Here is a 23,115-nt window from a genome sequence, read left to right as displayed (position 1 = left end):
AGCATAGGAATTGGATTTTCTAGATAACAGATGCACTAAAACCACAATTTGAAACAACTTTTGGACTCTGTCCCAGCACAAATCAATCACATGAATTCTGAAAATGCTAAGACAGATCTTGAAATGGTAATTAATTTGATATCACAATTTTGATGTCAAAGAAGAAACTCTGATTTATAGCTGTTAAGGCTCTAACTCAGCAATTATAAAGAATGTTTTTCTGAGTTTCACTGTTTCCAAAGTTGTTGGGTCCCCTCATTAGTTTCAGTTTTTAAAATGTTCTCCTGTTCATGGGGTGAGAAACTCTATCTTTGGCTGCAACTCCTTTCAAATCACAGCTTGCTGGGCATGGCTCGTGTTAGCTGTGATTGCAGTTGGCAGGGCACTAGATTAGCTGTTGACATCAAGCCAACATTTAATTTTGTTTTCTTGAGTCATCTGTTGCCAGTTCCCATGACAACTGATCTTCTAGCCTTCAGATTTACTAGAGAAAACCATTAGAATGGCCAGGAGTACAGAAAGAGATTCTTTGATGTAGATGGAAGTTCAACTGTTTCCCTCAATGGAAACTGAAAGATCTTTTCAGTTATTACTTTAGCACCACGTAACTTCTGTTCAGGAAAACACAGATGTTCCTGTATTAGAAAAACAGAGTGAACAGTAGTTTTTAATAAGAAACCCTGTTTTTGCATCTTTCTACTACAGAATGAAGGTCTTTGTGTCTAAAAATCACATGATGCAGAGGATGGGAAAAAACTATTTTTCCATTCTTGCATAGTAGTAACGAAAGATGAAATTTAAGATATGGATTCTTTTGATCTTCACTGGAGTCCCTGCATATTTCCATTTCTTCTTTCACAAATGTGTCACTTAGCTAAAGGATGTATCTGAGGAAGACATCATCACTGTGCTGAGTCAGCCCAGAGGTTGTACCAGACCAGAGGAAAAGGCCAATCCCAACCCTGTGGGAGCGTCTGGGATCAAAAATACCTTCAGCTAAAAATACTTGTCAGTGCATATAAAATATGTACAACCCCTAAACCCCCTGGTTATGAAAGCATAAGAAAAAATTAAATACCATACTGGATTACAAGCAGTCCTTGCAGCAGAATGTTAACACTCAGTGATTATTTCTAAGCCCATCTCCTGTTGACTTTCACAGGACCTTCCAAAGACTGAATTCCACATTCCTCTTATTCGCTGTGTTCAAACCACTGTGAAGCACCAAGCACCCCCAAATCCCTTTGAAAGAAAAGGAAGAACAATTTTAATAGAAAAAGGTGCACAACTGGTTCAAATACAGACAAAATCTGTCTCTGTATCTCTTCCTTAGGTAAACATTTGCCTCTAATATATGGAAAAACAAGCACTTACACAGCTCTGTCATTTCATGGGGGCACTCCCCACTGCCCAGGAGCTTGTTCTAACCACCAGGATGTGCAGGAGGATGTCCAGTTACCCCAGACCTGCACAGAAAGGGCAGCACATGGCAGTGCTTGCAAGTTCAGGTGAGGATCCAACACTCAGGACTGTGTTCTAAGAATCAATGGCCCTCAGCTAAGGCAATACCCTAGAAAATTGTATGCACCCCATTTAGTTTAAGTTTCATTATATATATCTGGATGACTTTTCCAGGCTGGTTCTTCAGCAGAAATTCAAGATTGCTTTCCCAAATGTGAGGATACCTAAGCCTACCCTCTTGATTAAAATGGAGAGAACAAGGCAATTACTCTCACAAATAACTACCTTGCCTCTCTTCTCCTCTGCCCAGTAGAAGCAGTTAAACCCTTTCAAAGATAATGAGGGTGTATGTGGGAGAAAGTGAAAGATAAGGGAAGAGAACCCACCAGTTCCCCAGCTTGAGTTAACTCTCCCAATCCCACTGGAGAGTCATCTTCCTGCAGCTGGAAAAGCAGCCCATGACAGATCAGTTTGGATTCAGTCACCCTGCATGGGACTGTCCTGCCCTCACAGCTGTCCCCCAGTTTGGGTACAAAGCCACCCTTGGCACTGCACTGCTGGCACTGGTGTGAATTAGTGACAAAAGGAGGCACCATGGCAGGGATGTGTGGCTGCCATCTCCCAGTGCTACACTGGAGATTAAACAGCCACATCCACTGAATGTGGCAGTGTTTATGTAATGGTTTGGGCTGTGAATTCAGGCTCTGTGTGATTGTTTCAGAATGCACTCGGCTCGTGAATGCCATTGATGCAGACGCCCGCATACATTCTGAATGCTGTGTTTCATGTTTTGCTTTTATCTTTAAATATATTTGAGTAGGTTTTTCTCTCTTCTAAAACAGCTCACATAATAGGTAGAACTAAAAATGATCTAATAGCTTCAGTGCCTTAGAGCTACTGCCATGCATGAAATTCAAACCGTGACTATAAAAAGAAGCAAGGACTTTCTCTCCAATTCACATTTTTAGCTATTTCTGTATTTTTTGAGAAGGACAGAACTTGTTCATGTTTCAAGTCAGGATCAGCTAAATAAAATGCAATTTGAAAGTTATTACAGGTCATCTGGGGAACTGGAGGCAAAAGTCTGGGGGGTTTTGACTGGTTGAGAAGGCAATAAGCTTAGCAAGATTAGTAGTTACTAATTAAGGTGATAGCGTGACCCAAATTTGTTTTCACAGCCCTCACTGATTTAGTCAGATGCAATGACATCCATTATAGCTGAGCAAATAGTTCCTGGTGAGTAATATATTTGCACCTCCATACTTTCTATCTGCATATTCCCTTGATTGTGTCACAGTTTTGCTGTCACTGTCACCAACTTATACTCGCTAGATTATTTCTGCAGTGTTTGAAATGTGTATTGTCTGCGTTCAGCAGCCAAGCACAAGTGGCACTGCTCAGTCCTAGCCCAATACCTTATGTCAGTTCACTCTGTGACTGAGTGCAACTCTTAATTAAGTTTATTTGCATGTGTGCAAAACATATGCTTGGCTTTTCAAACCTTGCTTTGCACAGATGCTGCCTAATTTTGTTAAACGGGTAAGACCACTATAATTTTTAGGAGAAATTATCCAAATTAGAATAGATTGAACCATTTGACTGTGTTCCCAGACTAACACGACTATTTGGTACCTTGCTTGTCAGAATTTAAATATTATCTGTTTCAGATGCTCTGAAATAAGAATTGGTGATTTTATTAAGCAGGCTTGGCTATTCCTGGGTTTTACTTTGGGCTTCACTCCAGCACAGGCTGTCTCGGTGAGTTCTGAGCCATACACACACCGAGACTCTCCTGCAGGGTGTACATTGAGACACTCCTGGAGTCTGATTTTAGGCTGAATCACAACCCTTATGACTTTGGACGAGCCCACTGAGGAAGCTCACTGTGGGGAGCTGCTCTGGCCGCTGGAGCGTGCTTTAATTGTGTCATGGAGCCTTGGGTCACACTGTGAAGAGGTAGACGATGTCATATCCTCTAAACATGTCCTAACCACTCAGCCATTTAATCACAGACTGACAGATTTATTATGAATAAAAGGAACAGGAGGATACCATGAATTTCTTTAGAGCCACTTAATTGACAGTGCATTGGGTAATGAATGACCAATTAATAAAATGAAAGCGGAATATAATGGATTTGTACTTTGTTTGTACACAACAAGCATCATTAGGACTCTTCAGCCATCATTAGCTCTGTCTCCTCTGCAGTGACTCATTCTGCTCCCTGGAAGAAGTCTAGGCAGCATTACAGAACTGCCAAACCATTCCACTGATTGAGCTACAGCTTTCTGGGTTGTCCTCCTGTGCAAGCTGGTTCTCTAAATTTAGGGGATTCTTTCCCTTTTTTTTTTTTCCATTTCATGATGAAATGGGTTGTGCAGATAGCTCAAGGCTAATCTCATCAGAATTATCCAGAAGCAAGGATGTACAAAGAAAACCCCTTACCCTATAAAACCAAGAGCCACAGCAGCTCTGGGCTCTTGAAGGACTCAGCTTGGCTCACCTGGAAAGGAACTGGGTGTGGAGAAACCAGGAGTAAATAAAAGTGGATAAGCTTCATGACTTGCAATAGCACAACTTATTCAGTCTTACAAAAAAATAAAAACAAAAGGGGAGCATTGAAGTAATGAAACAAAACCAAAGGAAGAAGAGCAATCTGACAAATTCTGGCCTCTCTGCTATCAACTCTAGTAAAGTTCTTGCACTGGTAGATTCTCAAGAAAATCCCCAAAGGGATTTTCTCAAAGTTCAGTTAAAATGTTTGTATTTCTAGTAAATAAGACAGCCCTTGATCTACCAAGAGAACTAGACAAATGCAGAAGAATCAGCCTTTGATTAAAAAAAGAAGCATTATTCATGCAATCTGATTAAGCAGTCAGTCAATTTTAACACACATATCAGTGGTAGCTGTGTGCTTGAATTCTTGGAATGTTTAGTTTAATACCCTGTGTTAAATGAAACAGGCACAGCAACAACATATAAAAGAGTTCTTTTACATACAATGAAGAAAATTTGTGCAAAATATACAAATGATTTGCATGCACAAAAATCCCAGGAGTGCATATGCAAAACACTTCATTATGCGTGTTAGTTATTGTAATTGCCATTAACATGTGCAATTACTTGCTCTGCATCACAATTCCAGGTGAATGGTTAAATCAGCTACGAAATTATGAATAGCTGAAAAATTCCATTTCAAACCCCAAGCCATTTCATTAAATCTCTTCTTGTATAGTAAACAAAGTGCATATCATGAACTGATAAACTGCAAGCTGCATTATTTCCTGAAGTGACTGCAGTATTCCCAGGAGAACTGAGGTGGTTGTTTACGGAACAAGAATTCCCCGTGCAACAGCAGGGAAATTGTTCTTCCAGTCCTTCCCGTCAGGACTCAGTCACATCATCAGGATAGGTTATTTGGGCCCTGTCAAACCTTGGCTGTTCTGCTAGGGCTGTTAGACACTTCTTTTATGCTGTCTGTGCTCTGCGTATTTGAACACTTTCTGCAGAAACCCATTAGCAGTAGCTTAGTTACAGACATACAAAATTGCCTGGCTTCTCCCTTTTTTGGGGGACCAAACGTTGGGTGGGGTTGGGTTTTCTGGAGTCTTTTCAAGGGAGAGGAGGAGTAGAATGCTACAATCGTAAATGTAATTTTTGGTGGGAAAAATTGGAAAATTAGGATAGTTATGTACTACTTCTTAAGGACTATCAGGCTAATTTGTCCAAGCACTCTTTCAACACTGTTCCACACTTAAATTCTCTTGGATGTAAAAGCTTTGATCATCTCTTGTGGTGACCAAATGGCTTAATTTTTGGCTCTAAATTTTCTTGGAGAAAGAGTTCTTATACTAGTATTTCATCAGCTGAAATTCAGTCCTAAATATAGCTGATGTTTGAGCAAACTCCTCTCCATGGATATTAGGGGCAGAATTGGTGCTCGAGGTTGAACTCGTAAGCTCACTCCAGGCTACTGTGAGGATGTGACTGCAGGCCTGATGGATTTATAGTGGCGTGAGCCAAGAAAAGAGAAAATGTCAGAAGTCCAGATACCCTTGGGTTGTGCTTTTCACACAATATGTTGACAGGAAAACACACTAAATACAAAGGTAAACAGGTGATAGCTGCCATCCCCTCCTTACCTCTCCTTTTCCCATTTCCCTCCCCCAATGAAGTCTGCAATTGTGGGGTTTTTTTCAGCAACAATGATGAAAAATGAAAAATTAAAACCTGATAGCTACTGGCTATAGTAGCTATAGCTGACCATAGCTGCAGTGCAGAAAATCTGGCCACATATTTTTAAAATTCAAATTCAAGCAACAACATCAACAACAGCAAATCCCCAAACCCCACCCCCTTGCCCCCTGCCAGGACCTGGACCACACATAGACTGTAATTACCAGAGTTATTGCCGAGGAGAGAACATCCAGAATGCAATTATGCTATTAGGGCAGGGTAATCAGAATAACTTGCTTATTAGAGAAAACCATATACTTGTCCTACGCTATTATTTTCACTCCTATAAAATAGCCTCCTTAGGAGATACTACAATTAAACACTGATTATGCATGTCAAATCAATTTTCAATGGATATGGATTATATGATAGCACAGGACCTGAAAGGGAATCACAGTTTAGTGTCCAGGCATTTAAATTGTGCAAATAGTTTTACAGTGATGCACTGGTTTAGATGTGCAACTGTGAGTTCCCATTATCCTCAGTCAAACAAACTGATGGTCAGTGGTATCAAACAGAGACGTGAAATGTCCATTAAAAATGCATTAGAACTGCTATATTTCAGACAAAATTCTAAAAAAATATATATAATCACTATTCAAACACCTAATCACTATTCAAACACCAGTGTTATTGGAATCTAATGTTGAAGACACTTGGAATTTGCTGATTTCCATGTGATACTTGAGTTCCCAAAGCTGCCGACAATTTATGAAAATTATACTTTCTACATTTTAGGGATCCAATTGCTGTAAATAACCCATCTGTCCCAAGAAATATCCTAAATAACAAGGCTGTCACCTCAAGCAGACTTAGACGGAAGTGGAATAGAAAAAGCTTTCTTCACATCTCAGAAGGCAGAGTGTGTTTTGGGCAGAAAACCGATGAAATAAAACAGCTCCTTAAAACCACTACAGACATCCTATTTTTAACAGTTGCTTTGAAGTCATACCTTCTGAAAGCTACCCAAATGACAAGATGAGAGCAGGAGCACTGGGTCAGTCAGGCTTGCTGCAATGGTAAAATGCCTGCAAAGGAGTCTCTGTGCTTTTTTTCGAGGCTACAAAACATCCGAGTTATCAATGGTTTTGTTTTGTGCACAGGTGGATGTGCCAAGGGAAATGAGGGAACAAAAATTGGGCTTTAGAAGGTGTAATTATAAATTTCACAGTAACAGTCACGAATCTAAAGTCTGAAACATGACTTGGTGTTTAATGAAGTGGAATGACTTTATTTTTGTGGTCCCCCTGAAGATGGGATTGCTGATATCTGGTGTCGAGGGACTGTAGGATCTGAGGCTGTAAGGCAGAAAATCAGCACTGCCATTAGCAACACTCACGACAAATTTTGCAGATTTCAGGATGTAACATGTTATTCTCAAGAGAACCTTGCAGCACCGGTTTTTTGACCACTTCTTCACAAATTCCTTTATCTGCAAGACCTGAGCATGTTTGAACTTTGGCTCTCTAGCCCTCAACCTTGCACTGAGCTTATCAGAGTCCCCCAGTGTTATCAGCCAGGGGATTCCCAGTGCTCTGACTCTGCAACAGTCACCTAACATTTTCCTGCCTCAAAGCCAACACCTGTAGGGCTCCCTGGAAAAGCCTCTGAGAGCTGTTCTAACAGAAAAGCAGGATTGATGTGGTAAAACAGCTCCCAAAAAACTGCCAACCACAGCAAAGTGAAGCAAAAAGGCAGCCACTTACTCCAGCTATATAGACCTTGCCTGTAGCCCTGCTTTCAACAGCTCACGATGCAATTACACATCTATTCACCACCACTGCAGGTGCAAGCTGAGCAACAGCATGAGTATAAATGTGTGTGGGTGTGCAAATGCCTCATTATGGTGATTTGTTAGCACAGCGAGTGATGCTTTGTGCCCAATGAATGTGTAAATTAGGTGCTTTGCTTACTTGAGTGAAAAAACGTTGAACTTTGCCTCCCTAGCCCATCCCTCTCGACAGACATTGGGAAAGAAAGTAGTTTCATTCCTTGTCAAAGTAGAAGCTTCCATCTAAAACCTAACCCTGCTTTCTTGTGCTGTCCTTGGGTTTGTAACAATGAAGAGAAGTGAATCTTGAGGAATTAGTCGTGTTGAATCGCATCTTAATCACATGCATGATATGCTCTTATGTAGCATTAGAGTAGGAGGCGTCACTTCTTGGGTTGTCATTTCTGGGACAGAAAACTGGGGCTGTTGGCTGGCTTTAAATCATTTCTGGCATTAACGAGATTCTGACCAGAGGCTTTATTTCATGTTCAGGATCTGCACTGCATTATTTCCTATTATATCACAATACGTTGCAAAGGAACAGCTAAGTTACCAAGACTAATCCTTTAAGTCTTTCTTTCTTTACAATGTCAGACAAAATAAGACTATGCCATATTTCTGTAATCTCTCTTGTATTATGAGAATATTATGATCTATAACAACAAAATCTCTAAACTGCACGATTCCCGTCGGCTCTGATATGCTTAGTCTTGTCTCTTTCTGTCAGAAAAGATATTTCTAAGTCTCTGTGATTTCGTTTTAACAGACAATATCTGGTTAAAAATCAGATTATTAATGTAAAGCAGGAAAAAGAAGTTTTCTTGCTTTTGAAAATTAGTGTTTCTGAAAAACCATGATGTAATACCCAAAGTTCTCCTCCTTCTTCAAGAAACTACTTAGAATGAAAGTTAGTTTTGAAGAAACTGCCACTTTTTCCCCTACTTGGATATGTACATTTAGATTAATCTGTTGAAAAGTAGATTTTGTTCCCAGACAACTTTACAGCAGCTACCAAGATCTAAAAAAGATTTCTGCAATGCTCTGCTGGCAAGTTGCAGGGGAATTTCTTGAGGGAGGGAAGGGAATTTGAATTAAAAACTAATTAAATAAACCCAGCAGAGGTAGCTTTCCATTTCTTTTAATAGGATGAGAAAATAAATTTTAAAATATATATAAAGTGTATCCTCCTTCTGAGAGACATGTCCTTTTGGATAGAGTGAAAACATCATCCCATACTTTCTCTTCAGAAAGTTTGGCTTCATTTCTCTGCTGGTATTTTATGATGTTGAAGCCACTAAAAGTATATTCAGTAACTTAACTCTTTTATAATTATTTCATTAGAGCAGCCAAAGAAACCATTATCTCAAAATGCATGAGCTCTTGGCAGTGTGCTTTTTCTTTGGGTTGGAGTGGTTGGGGGGGCCTGGTTGGGGTTTTTTTACTGTTTGGTTTTCTTAATAAGTTACTGCAAAGGATGTCTAAAATCCTCAAAATATAGGTGAATAACAAATATTAAAATCCAGGCTGCAAAGCAGAATAGATTTCCTGCAGGTGCAGGGCACAAACAGCTGATTATATAAAATATCATCTCCCAAATAAGAGAGATGAGTAATGCCCCAGGTCATAGTGCAGCTTTTTTAGAAGAGGTCGGTAGAACTAGAGACCCCTGACATTTTGGAACAAAGCCTAGAAGTTGTGTTGTGAGAGCAAGAGTGAGAAAAATATAAATGGAACAAGTTATTGAAATCATCTTCTGGTTTTTCGCTCCCAAGTTCTCCTTTCAGAAACAAGAGTTGTTTAACCACTCATCTCATGTTGCCCATGACAACTTTGGAGCTCACTGGCAACTTTCAGCAAAGGGTGGAGTTAATGAAAAATGGCACTGGTGACCTGCTAAAGTGCTCCCTGTAGGAAGAGCCTGGGTGGGAGGTCAGGTTTGGTTATCACCAAAGCACCCACAGGAGATGCTGTGAGGGAAGAGTGGTCACTCACTCTGCCTCTTCATCAGACAACAGAGGAGCCAGTTGGAAGTCCTCAGTCCTAAATGAGATTTTTAACAGTTTTAAAGGTTACTGAAGATGCTTGAGGACTGAAGATGCTGGAACTGGAGGAAGGCAGGCTTTGTTGGCTTCTCTGGTGTTACAGCACTAACATCCATTCTATTTGCACAAGAATCATTTGGGAGAAAGGCCTCTGGAGCACAGAGCTGCTGCATTTGCCAAGGCAGAAGAGCTAGCTAATAGAATGAACTCAGAAAAGTCGAAAAACTGTAGAGAAAACAGACTGAAAAGTAAAAAGAAATTGCAACAAGCCTTATTCTCTCACAAGAGAACGAGAGAATGCAGGGAAGCACCAGCCCAGTGAGACAGGAGCAATGCCAGTTTTCCCAACCAAACTCTGTTGACTTCAATGATACTTCCTTGGACTAAAGAGAGATACAGGATCAATTTCTATTAGTTAAGGTCCCTTCTTAAAACATTCCCATTCATGCACAATATCCTGGATTTTTGAAGGACACTCCTTTGTACTTCTACATGTTAAAATTATCTTTTACTTGGCTTCCTTTCAGTTTATTCTTCTGGTTGAATTACAGCAGAAAATGTACACCACAACACTAAGAACTCTCTCTGCTATCCATCTTGACAGCTGTAGTTCACATTCCCTATGTTTGCCTTAAGAAAATCCACATCTGATCATGTCATCTGTTAAGTTCACCACTACTGCGAGGGTTCAAGGCACCAGCCTCGGGCAATGGCTGATATTTGCTCCCATTACAGATCAAACAGAATCAAGGGTTTAGCGAGGATACACACATTTTGTATCACGCCATTCCATCCTGAATTGGTATCAGGAGTTTACAGTAAAATAGCACATTTTCAGGAACCTCTGTTGTGTTCCTAAATGTAAGGGATTCCCAGGTGGCAGTAGTTCATTTATGTTCCTCACTTGCAGGAAGATGTGTTATTTAGTTCTCTGCAGTTAAGTGTCTCCTGTGAAATCTGAAGTGATACTCACAGTTTATCTCAGTTCTGATTTTTCCAATAATTTCCTTGAGTTAAACAAGAAACAAGGCATTTAAAACTTATGGGGGAGAAGTGGAGAATTTGCATGAGGCCAAGGCTAGGCTCCATTATCTTTTTCTAGAGCTTTCTCTGCATAGTTGGTAGTCTAATGTGAGCACATATTCTTTCCTTCTAGGCACTGAACAGAGAGCAAAGTCAAATGAGTAACTGTCATGGAAGGAAAAATTTAAGCTGAAGTTAAGCTGAAGTGCTGTATCTGAAAATAGGATGTTTTTCTCATTGAAACCTCTGCAATCCCAGAAAGCTGCTACCCAGTCTACATAGCTGCTGTATTTTTTTTTTTAATTACATTTTTTTCTTCTATCCTAAAAGCAGAGCTTACAAAATTACAGAAGTCCCATCTGCAAAGCATAAACTTTAGAGAAACCCAATTAAGTCAGTGTTGCATACACTATCATGTTTGCTCTATTTAAATATTCCACATAGATTCATCTCATTCATGATGGAACAATTAAAAAAGGAACTTGCAGGAGCCAAGAAACTCTCTTGGAGACTGATTTCCACCGAGGTTCTGTCTGAGCTCCCTAAGACAGCAGGAGAGGTTTGAGGTGCTGAGCAAACCTGCCCAAAGCACCAACCCTTGTGGCTTTTATTTGAAGGGAGCACAGGAGCCTCACCCTGACTATTTCACGTGGAATTCCTGTGTGTTCCTGCAGCCACCCTTCCCTTTGCTCCCAGACTGTCCCAAGCTCCCAGCCGCTGTCCAGAGCACTGTCCTAGGCTGGGAATACCTCAGTGCTGACCCAGTGCAGCATTTCTCATGTTCTTTTAAGAATAAAACCCCAAGTCTTGGTGCAGGCTGTTTGGTGGAGAGATGAGATGCAGAGTTCTGAGAGCGACTGAATGAAATGTGACAGCCATTCCCAGCAGATCAATATGGACAAGGCACAGGGAAGACTGCATGGCCTGAGGGATGGAGCAGCCCTCAGAAAACAGTGAAGGCTTCACTGGTTTGATGTAATGCAGTGATCTATGTCCACTTGCTGGTTATGCAGCAACTGAACAGTTTGAGGATGTTAAAAAAAAGGAAAATCAGATTAAGGAAATTAACACACAAACTGTCTCTTCATTCTATGAACAGTCCTGAAGTGCTTTATGCAGAAGGACAAGCCTTCCCTCAGCTGTAACCACAGGTCCACACTCCTGACCCATGTGTGATTACAGAATATTACTGAACTACAGAAAGCAAGATAAGATACCCTTTGATCCAGATCATCTTACTGAAATATTTATGCAGACTCGAGCACGGAGCTATTGACCTGCATCAAGTCACTATATGATGTTCTCTCTGGGGCATGGATAAATTGTGGCTACATTAGGCCATAAATCAACTTGAATTTCAAACAAAAGCATGGGATTTGATGGGCACAAAGAATCCATTTATTAACATACAAACTGGCTACATTGCGAAGCAAAATCAAGTTATTATATTTAGTTTTACTTACTCTTGGTATTTATAGATCTGGCCTGCTTAGAGAAGTGAGGGCAATTAATTCTACATATTAAATTTTGAAAATACAAAGCCATAAATTTGGTTTAAAAATGCCATATTAGAAATAAATAAATGGCATAGCCCATTCATTGCAGCATGAATTGGGCAGTCTTGAAAAAGAATTCCCAAATTAAAGGTTTTGGGAAAAAAATAACACTGTTACTGAACTACTCAATAAACTATACCATTACATTTCCAGATAAACATGACTCCCAGCATTATGTAACTCATTTCATTTTCAAAGTGTGGTGCAAACATCATCTGAATGAATAATCTTAAACCACCTTCATTCACAGGAAAAGTGTGAAGATCTTTTATTATTTAACAGGCATGAGTTTCTCTTATTTGCACAGAGAAGCAACTACTTGTGTGCACAAGTTATTAGGTGTGTAAATTAGGTCTGAGTTCTTTTACTTAAGGTATGCAATCGAATTTGGGGTTTACTTTTCTTTTAAAAGAAAGCCTGAATTAAAAAGACAAAGGTAAATATAACACACCACCAGCTATTTCCAATATGATGACCTCACTCTCATAAATCCAGTCTACGTTTTGATGGTAACATAACATAATCAGTATTTCCACTTCTTGGATAAAGAGGTTTAAATGGTTTAAGTGTCTTTTCAGCAGCATTCAGACTATCTGCCAACTTGGGATTTAGAAGAAAAGACAACTGTAAAACACTTTTTCCCCATTAAAGCTCTGTATTTCCTTTACAGAACTCTAAAGTTTGGCTAAATACAAATCTCCAAACACTGGGAACACTCAAACCTTGGAAAAGCCTAAAACCTACCCTCAACATGAATAGCATACTTATTAACTGACCTCATTTAATTTCTGCAAAAGTAGCATTAAAACATAACTTTGTCAAGCTCCCCCTTGAATCCCAAAAACTAAACTGAGTATCAGTAAGTAAAATACTGAGGCAAGAGCAAAAAGCAGTTTGTGTTCAGTGTGCATTGTGCTGAGCAATGTAATGATATCCCACCACTGACACAAATTGCATGTGCAGGACCAAAATGATGCATTTGGAATGAGAATCCACACCCAGGAAATGCCACCTCTGCAGCTTGCCCGAGTGCACTGTGCCCATTCCCCTCTCCAGAAATGCAGAGATTATTCTCCTCTCCTGGAAAATGCTGGAGCAGAGCTGCCATGTATGAGATGAGTCATGTGCAGGGACAAGGGCTGCTGGGGAAAGAGGAGATTCTCTGCTGCAAGAGAGAGGGAAAATGGGAGTTCTGTGCTTCCAGTGAAGCTTCTCTGCATCACAGGGACTTGAGGTCCAGTTTAGAGCAGACTAGGAAGGGACTGGGAATTTGAAGAGAATGAAAAAAGACCTTCTCAAAAGCACAATGGACCATTTCTTAAAATACAACTCCCATCGTAGTACTTGGTAATATGGTGATGGTTTTTCAGGTGCTATGGATTAAAAACCTCTAACTCTCCATTCACACAAATAGCAAACATTTTGGGAAGCTTATAGGACTCAAGTTTGGATTTCAATGGAAAGGAAAATGGAATATTAACTGATAGCCTGTGTGTTTCTAGTCTCTACTGAGCATTCCTGAGTACAGTTCCCATTAGGTGTAGAATAGCAACTTTCTGCAGGTAGCCCTTAAGTTTAATAGGAACTTTTCAGAGAGAATGCCACTAATTTTCATACATATATAACATAGGGTTCAGTTACAAACTGGAGCAAAAGCACTGACTAGCTAATTTTGTCCATAAATTATTAAAGGAAAGTATGCAGGAGACCTGGTAAAATTCTTGTTTCAGAAGAAATATGATGCAGGTGAAACAAACTCTGTTAACACAACAGACTTGATACAGAAAAATGAAATGGAAACCAAAATCTGTCTGGAGAAAAAAAAAAACAACCCCAAACAACTTTTTATAGGTGGCCTGGCTCACGCATTAGGATCAAATTTGAAAACACATGCAACACTAAAGACATCACAGATAAGGCTTTAAGTCCCTGATTTAAGTTGCAGTGATCTAAACGGCTGCAAAAGGATGAAGCAGCAGCCCAGCTATCAGGCAGAGCACCCACAGCATCTCTGTCTGTCCTCCCTCTGCTATCAATTTCCTTCCATCTTAAGCACATGTTTGAAGTTAAGCACACACTCGGAAGATTTTCTGAATTATGGGCCTGCAATGAATAGATTTGCAGCAAAAATGACTCGAGCAGATTCAGAGAGCTGGCACCAATCTATCTGCACTCCAGTTGTATTCCTGTTTGTTTCTCTTTGCCTTCCCTTCGCTCCATACAAGCACCTGCAGCCCAAACCTACCACACTTTATTTTTAATGTGCTTTTGAGTTTCCAAACCTCCTCTGCCAGTAGTTTCCAACATCCCTGAGTGTACCAGGGTCCTGGTTAAGGGGGGAAGCACAGCTTTCCAATGGCTCACAAGCTCCCTAACACTGCTCAAGACTCAAACTGAGCAATCTTCTTCAAGGAAGAAATACGGCAGTAACAGGAGTCTATTAAAATCTTCAGCAGTTTAATCAACCCTAAAACGATAAGAGAAGACAGTGATAGATATGGAGTGGCACAGTCCATCCAGGGGAGGTTACAGCTTCAAAATAGAAGACAGAAAAAGCCATATTAGAGAGTATTCCTATACCTAATTTCCCTGGGCATTGGATGGCTTATCCCTCACACTGCCTGCGAGGCTTTGCTGGGATTCAGGTCAGCCTCCAGCCCAAAGAGAGATGATGGGAATGTAACACTTCAATTCTCATCTCAGCATCTCCTCAGCATCCTAGAATACTTACAAGAATGCAGCCTGGTACAGAAATTTTGAATTATGAAAACTAGAAACAGTGAGGAAGGAGATTTAAGTCTTACGCAGTTGTTCTCCCCTGGAGTTAATTCAGAGCACAGTGCAGCTGATTACATGTGGTATCAATAGAAATAAAAAGGGAATTAGTGTCTGGCATAGACATAATCTTCTATCTCTGGAACAGCTATTCTGCAGTAGCTTTAACTTGTCAGGCTTGAAGCACACCACAGCAAACGGAGAGGCTGAGGAGCCTCCCTTCATCAGGCAGGGAGAAATTATGATGACAGCACTGTTAACAACATCTAACACCACTGCCTGCACCACACCAGCTCCTTGCCTTGATACAGATCCTTCACCGGAGGACAAGGAACACATGGTAGAACACTGGCAAGGTCTGCTGGAGAGCTCACTAATGCCCATCTTGAAAAATCAGTCTTTAATTGTGTGGTGCCAGGAAGGAAAAGCAGCAGCACAGAGAGCAAAACGTGATGGCATCACTGTGTACTTGTACAAATTCAAATGGATTTTCCCAAAATTAAGGGGGGGAAGGGGGTGACACTTTCACACATTGTCATGGTTGTCTGTTCTTCTCAAGTAATACAGAGTTTTGACATGGTGTGTTCTTCCTCAGTCTGTGCACCCCTCCCTTTTATGGTACAAATCAAATGAGATTGTCAATCTTCCCTATGCCCTGAGACTGCTGGGAGGATATAATGAGAGCAATATTTTGGCTTCCTGCAACTGTCTCTCAATTAGATGGTGATACTGAAATCTGTTCTCTTTAGACTCTCCTTTCTCTCTTGATCCTTATCTGGAAAGGTGGAGGAGGGGAAAGACATATAAGATAAGGAAATTCTTGACATCCCTGGAAGTGTTCAAGGCCAGTTTGGATGGGGCTTGGAGCAACCTGATCCAAAGGAAGGTGTCCCTGCCTATGGCAGGGGGTTGGAGCCAGGTGATCTGTAAGGTCCCTTCCAACCCAAATCATTCTATGATTCTACAAATAAGAAAGATGAAATTCATTTTCTTAACAACAGCCTGGCCTAGAGACAGTCTATAGTTAAGCAAGACATGAGTATTTTGATGGCTGGTTCCCAGATTGAAGACAGACTACTTTTCCAAGGCTTGCTTGCTCAGTGTGACATTGAGCCTAAACAGACTCAAACATGAAGCCCAGTGTTTGTTGTACTACACTAATTCTCATAAAATACTGCTCAGTGGCCATAAAATAGTTCACTTAAATCACAGGCTGAAATGAATGATTTTATCTTAAAGGAGAAAATAAATAACTGATCCAATTAAAGCACAGAAACACTCATTCCTTCTTAACTTTCTTATACTATTTCCAGTATTCTCTACATTACCAATAGGACCTCAAAGCACCATTTAAATCTGGAGGAAATAATCTCTTTGTCTGCAAAGCCTGACCTAAAGTCCATATGTTTTTTCTTAGACCATGACTGTGATGTCTTAACTGATCACTGTGAGGAACTGCTATTTAATTAAAGTTGCACGTGAAGACTAAATCAGCAAATTTGTACCTCTGTTTTGGAATAAATAGCTATTTACTGCCCCTAGTCTAGTTTACTGAACACCTTGTTTATCTTATTTATTATAGGAATATTTGTAAGATTGTTGTGGCATGTGTTAATTTTATATGTTTTTTATATGTGATAAAATTCACTGTATTCTGTAAAGATTACAGCTGTTCTATATCAAGGTTATAAAATAGCTTTTCATTTCTACAGCGAATGCTTTGTGAGGCAAAGCACACTAGATAAGAAGGTTTATCATGAAGCCTTTATTGTTCAAGGCTTGAAGTAATTGCAACTTGGCATTAGTCAGGACTGTGAGTTTGCAGAACTTCTCAAAAATCAAAATCTAAAGCAATTTGAACCAGCCAGTTACTAAGTTATTCCATGTTCTTGCTGGATAAAGAGAGAGTCCTGTTTCAAAATGAACAAAACACAACAAAAACCTCACAAACAAACAAACCTCAGCTCTGTTCTCACATGGGGAAACTCCTTTTGACATTTCACCCGAGCAATAGTTCATCAAAAAACGGCAAATGAAGCACTGGGAAGGTGAACCAACCCTTGCCATCTGCAGTGTGCTCACCCCGAGTTCCTTGGGTCTGATGTTTACATTGCTCAGGATCAGCTCAAAAGGGATGATTTGGTCCAGTGAGGCTCAAACCCCACTGGGATGGGTTGGTACTACTGGTTAAACTGGTGTTTCGGGAGGGAAAGGAAAATGAAGCATTTCATCACAGGATTTCCTTGGGGAAATACATTAAATTCTTCATGCTGCCAGCTCTATGGCACTGAAATTTCCTGCATAAAGCTGGGCTAAAAAAACCCAAAACACTGTGATTGTACTGGTCAAGGAGAGGAATAGAAATGATGTCTTTAAACAAACCCACGTGAACGCCAGGAGATTTCTGAGAGTCTAGGCTGGCTTCATCTATTACCACATTTCCTACCTCAATATACTTTCCTCACTAGGCACAGCCTAAAGAATTGGTGCAGAAGAATCCCTGACCACATCATCCACTCAAAAAACTGTTCCAAAACTGTTCCATATCTCCGGTAGGGATATGGCTTCACTGAAAAGCCAGGTAAAAGTAGGAATGGTTTTTGTAGGGATCCTACAGTTATACCCATATTTTGGTCTGTCTGTCTGTATAATTTAAACACATGACTTTAATGTTAATACAAATTAATCTAGTTTTTAAATTAATGAAGAATCCTACATGTTTGCACTTCTCTACATGGTTTGTCTGCGAGCAGGGTTGGGATGTAAACACAAACTTTGGACATATCATTTCCCACTCCTTAGACTGCCTTTTGACTTTGAGTCCATGGATGGTTATGTTGGCATAATGATAATGAAAAAATTATTTACCAGGACAGTAAAACAAGATTAATTGCAATTGTCATCTAGTATACATAATTCTTAAAATAATATTAACTGTATTCCAGATTTTTAAGCAGTCAAATATATGAAATTTCTCATAATGATTACTCACAACACTGTAAAAAGGGTAAAATTTTATTTAAACTAAGCAATTTGTGTTCATTTTATTACCATTTGGAAGCATACAGATGTTCAACGCTATTTGATGAACAAATTTAAAACCTGAAAATCTTACCAAACATGCTAAGCCTACTACTGACTATTCATACCTACCTTGACAAAAACCATATGTATTTAAGACCTTTTGTTTGTCTCCACACACTGTATGTACAACACAATGCATTAAAGGCACCTTCTCTGACATTTTAGTAGAGCTTCTGCCAAGCAATGGGACATTGGCTTATCTGATGGAGTCTGTATTAGGGGAAAAAATGCTCCTTGATATTGACAGTTCTTTCTCCTTACAAAAAGCACAGTAATGTTTATATCTTTGTCTATTTTCTATCTTTGTCAGACATGTTGTGTACTTTCTTTGTCGTGTATTTCACAAAGGCCAAAATAATTAATTAGCAGAAGATAATCTAGGGGAATTAAAAACTGAGGTTGCACACGCCTTCCTTTCATTAGTCACTTCTGCTTCCAGAAATCAAATGGCAGAAACATACATTCCTCTTTCAGTCAAGATTGCCCCTTTGGGAGTGAGTCGAGCAGTTCATGTTAGAAGAGTCCTTTGTTCCCTTCACTTAGGGTATCGGAACAGTTGGTAATCAGGGATAAATCAGCCACTGTTTGCCTTAATTGAATTTGTATTTTGCTCCTGACCAATGTGGTAAGAATTGCTTGATAAGGCAAATAAACAGAAGAACTTAAAAGATATACAAATATTAATATCCTCATTGGCTTGGAAGGAAGCAATATAGCAGGTGCATGAATAGAGCCCGGAATATTTTATTTACTCAGTAATTTGAAAAATGGGAGCAAAGTTCAACCCGAAATTGCATTCAGGAACTGTTTCCTGCAGGCTGATAGTGCCTGACCCAAAACCCCAACCCGTTTCTAGGCTTAGAATTCAGTGTAGTGGGCAGTGATGATCAACACCCCGTTCATTGTCTTTACGCTGTTTTGATTACTCCTTTTCTCATAAAGAAGCCTGACAGCTCTTGTGTGACCATCATCTATTCAGGGAAACTGAGAGTAAGCTGCCTCTTACCCTTTGCTTCCAGCTTGTTGTTGTGTCTTTCCGTGCAATCACATCACATCAAAGTGATGTAGCTATTTGTTCCTTTTTTTTTCTAAAGGTCTCAACACTGCTTAGATTCTGACATTCTGAAATTACTGAGTCACCACCAACAGACATTTAGAATTACTCCTCAAAGTGAAGTTAAGATGAAAACACCATTAGCCATTGTTAAAAAAAATTTTAAAAACCTCATCATAATATTCTATTTTTATCCTAACGATTGGGCTGTGTCCCCTCAGCACCACCCTCCGTGCCCACGCTTCATAAGGAGATTACGCTTCCCCCTATGAAGTGAAAATTACCTTCTTGTGGGCAGAAAGCGTTTAATTATGACTCTGCTTCCCTTGTCTCCATGGCGATCCCATGCAAACAGCCTGCTTTATTAGCCCTCATTTCCCCCTCCCCACCAAAGTCATAAATTAGCTCTGCGGGATGCAGGGTCGAGCGCTGCCGGCAGCCCCGGGGACCCCCGGCCGGCCGGACCGAGCGCCAGCCGCGCCCCCCGCGCTCACTTGGCAGAGCCGCGGGACGCGCTCCGCTCTATTCCCGCTCGGAGCGAACCCGCTGCACCATTCCGGCTCTTACCGCAGGAAATACCTTCCCGATCCCTGCCCGCCCGCGGCCGAAGGGCTCCCTACAAATCGGGGGATGCTCCCGCCGCGCCCCCGCCCGCCCCCGAGCGCCGCCGGGGAGAGCGGGGCCGTTACCTGGGCGCTCCCCGGGGCCCGCGGGGTCCGTGAGGATGCTGGGGTCACTCTGCGACCTGCCTCGCGGGAGAAAGCAGCCGGTCCCTTCTTCCGATGCAGCCATGAGGTGGAGGGCGGGAAGCTCAGAGGAGGGGGGAGGAGGAGGCGCTCATGGAGCCGGAGGCGGCCGGGGGACAATGGGGACGGGGGTGCGGCGGCGGCGGCGGCGGGGCGTCAGCCGGGCAGGACCAGCCGCGGCAGCATCTTCCCCGGCGCCGTCGGCAGGGCTGCGGCGCGGAGCTCCGCCGGCTCCGGGCGCTCAGGGGGCAGCTCCGGGCGCCTCAGGGGGGTGGGCCATGCCGCCTGGCGGGGTGGGGAAGAGCCGGGGCGCGGGCCGCCGGCCCGGCCCCCCGCCGCCGCCGCCCCCTCCCGGGACGCCCCCCCGAGCGCCGCTCCCGGAGTCGCCTCAAGCCGCCGCGCTGCTGAGCGCATCCGTTGGAAAACATTGGGATTCTCCCATGGTGCCCCGCGAGCGCCCGCCTGACGTCACGGCGGGGGGTGGGCGCCGCACCTGCACTGCACAAAGGCGGGGGCTCCGCAGGTGCGCGGGGTGCCGCCCCGCTCCGCGCGTCACGGGCCGCGGGAGGAGCCGCCCCGCCCCGCCCCGCCCTCGCTCTGCGGGACCCGCCCGCGGTCCCCGAGCTGCCCCTGTCCTTGTCCCGTCCAGTTCTGTCCCGTTCCGTTCCGTCCGGGCGTTCTGCCCCGCGGGAGGGACCGGCGCGACCCCCGGCACCGGGGCAGCCGCGGGGCTCGGTGCTGCCGCCCGCCTCGGCCCGCGGCTGGCTGTGGAGGGTGTTCCGCGGGGCTTCCCCTTGGCAGGTTCGCTTCGCGCCCGCCGGGACCCTGCGCACCTCCACCGGAGCTCCCGCGGAGCCGGCGGGGTTGGGCTGCTCCGGAGGCGAACGGGAGTCTCGTGGCAAAGGAGGTGTTTCACGGGGACCTCACAGAAACGGGATGCTCCGAGTCGGGCTGGATAGCTTGGTTTGGGAATTTGTTTAAAAGGAATATTTTTTGCTCCTCCCCGTCCTGCGAAGGGTGCCGGCAGAGGGACTGCTACCTGGTGATGCAGGTCAGGTCTTCCTAGAATTTTGACCTATAAAAACCAGGGGTTTTAAATCATTCTCTCAATAAAGTCCTGTGGAATGCTCAGTCAGCACCTGCTGGCATTGTGGGGTTCTCCCCTCGTGTCTTTAGCACGGCAGTGTTGAGGAGCCTGCCTTGAACTCTGCTTTGTCTTTGCATCGAACTAATGCCAAGGAATATCTCACCTCCAAGTAGGTGTCTTGGGCTGGCTCAAGAGCAGTGGTTATACATGCAGCTGACCAAGCTGCTGTTGTGAGACAGGTATAAGTTTACAGAATTTTAGGGATGAACCTTTGTACCAGAAAATTTTCCACCAAGGCAGTCTCTCATTCCCATGCACAGAAGCACAGAATGGGTCAGGTTGGAAGGAATCACACTGAGTTCACCTGGTGTCCAACCTCCCTGCTCAGGCAGCATCATCCCAGAGCACAGGGCACATGGTTGTGTCCAGACTGGTCTGGAATATCTCCAATGAGGGAAACTCCACAGCCTCACCTGCACAGTAAAGTTCTTCCTCATGTTCTGGTGGAACTTCCTAAGCATCAGTTTTTCACCATTGCCTCTTGTTCTATTATTTGGTACCACTGAGAAGAGCCTGGCTCTGTTTTTATATAAATACGTGGAAAATATTTTGCTTCTCTTATATCAAGAAAATGGGGGTTTCTATGACAAAAAACAGGGGGGAAGCAAAGCAGTTCAGTGGGGTTATGTCTATTTTGGGAGGTTTCAACCCAAATTTATCCCATCTAGCCCACGGAGAGTGTGGTTGCTATTTTTCTTTAAGCAGGAATTTCAAAGTTAACCACATGCACACACCTGATTTGGGAGCCACCTTCGGGCTATGTGTTCCCTGAGGTTCAGTTAACTCACTCACCTTTTGGGGAAGGAAAAAAGTCTGTGAGTGTGGATTAAATGGTGGAGCTTGACAAGAAAATTCTTCCAAGGTTCCATCGGAGGAAGGCCTGAGTGTGGCTGTTGGGGTGAGCTGCTGCATCCAACAGCAAGGGGGAATATTGTCCTGAGAATAAAACCTGAACAGAGAGTTTAAAGCAATATCAAAGAGTTTCTGGTTCAATGAGCACTGTCCCTTCTTGCTGTGTCTAAGGTAGATCCTAAGGAAAAAAAAGCAGGTGGTGGTTTAATCTAAGCTGTGTCATCATGCAATGGAATATATTAAGGTATAGAGTGAGATAATGAGACAAATCTATTTTTAGTCCTAAAAGGAGAGGAAGTAGCAAGTTATAAATGGGTTTTCTCTATATAGCTTTTAGAAATGCAATAAAATTCTTGCTAGAAAATGCTGATGGCTTCGAGTGAATTCTGTGAAAGTCTGTTTGCACTAATCAATATCACTGCCTTCTGAGAGGAAGAATTATACTGATTCTGTGTTTCAAATGTAGGGTTGAAAAGTTCCATATCAGATTTAAGCATTTGTACAAGACTGAATATATTAAAATATTTTCAACCCAAGAAAATATCTCCAAGACATCTTTAGTAGCTATAGAAGCACACAGGATGTGAGGGATGTATTATTAACCAGCTCCCATACTGATTGCCTCGATAGAGGATACTTTATAGGATTCCTTTGTATTTAAAATATTGTCTGGTACAAAACATTCAAACAGGGCTAGAATCTGCCTTGCTGTTTTCACTTGGGTCAAAAGCATTTTCTCTCATTCCTGACAAACCAAGCATCAAGGGGCTGAGTCTGGGAATAAATCCCTGGTGTGGTTTGTGCCAGCTGATGGAGCTGCCCCTGGACCTTGCTCTTTCCAAATGAACCACCATCATGTTTGGGAGATGGGGTACCAAAAAAAAATAATAATTGTATGCAATTACTTAAACTTCCATTGCTAAATTATGTCTGCTGTGTAAAAAGCAGGATTGTCTGCATGTGTTTTACTGTAAAATTTCGTAGATGATGATAATTTATCTATTGCACTCTGTACTTCCTTACCTTAAAGCAGGCTCTGCATTCCACCTGGGGCAGGAGGGCTTTGGAGAGGGGAAAATAAATGTGAAGCAGAGTCTTGTCTTTGTGTAGAAAAACCAACACCAAAAGGAATGGAGCCTTTTCACAGAAGTAAATACAAGCTGATGGAGGCAGGCACTAACTAATGTATTCCAAGTATATTGATTTGTAAATCCCTCTGAAATTGGAATGAAATTGGAATGAAACTAAGCCTGGTTCTACCTGTGGGTACAAAGCACCTGAAAAATTGTCCTCAAGTTTCCATTTGCTACTTCATGATTCTGTGTCACAAACAAAACTGTTTGCAGGATCAAAATGGCTATTAGCAGA

At 42.2% G+C, this 23,115-nt stretch overlaps 1 protein-coding gene across 2 annotated transcripts in view; it reads right to left on the bottom strand.

Annotated features, from left to right (window-relative positions):
* Positions 1–20,189, bottom strand: part of PHACTR3 (phosphatase and actin regulator 3) — a 100,563-nt gene extending 80,374 nt beyond the window's left edge. The window contains exon 1 of one of the 2 annotated variants that reach the window (XM_085079590.1): positions 19,692–20,189. In XM_085079590.1, the coding sequence (XP_084935716.1) occupies positions 19,692–19,794 (103 nt within the window). In that variant the 5' untranslated portion in view covers positions 19,795–20,189. The remainder of the gene's footprint in view (positions 1–19,691) is intronic. The other variant, XM_085079591.1, reaches the window with a different exon arrangement.
* Positions 20,190–23,115: the final 2,926 nt, after the last annotated feature.

The sequence above is a fragment of the Lichenostomus cassidix genome, chromosome 20, assembly GCF_008360975.1.
Source record: "Lichenostomus cassidix isolate B80296 chromosome 20, HeHo_3.0, whole genome shotgun sequence".
Lineage (NCBI taxonomy): Eukaryota > Metazoa > Chordata > Aves > Passeriformes > Meliphagidae > Lichenostomus > Lichenostomus cassidix.
This window is presented reverse-complemented; position numbering and strand designations above follow the sequence as displayed.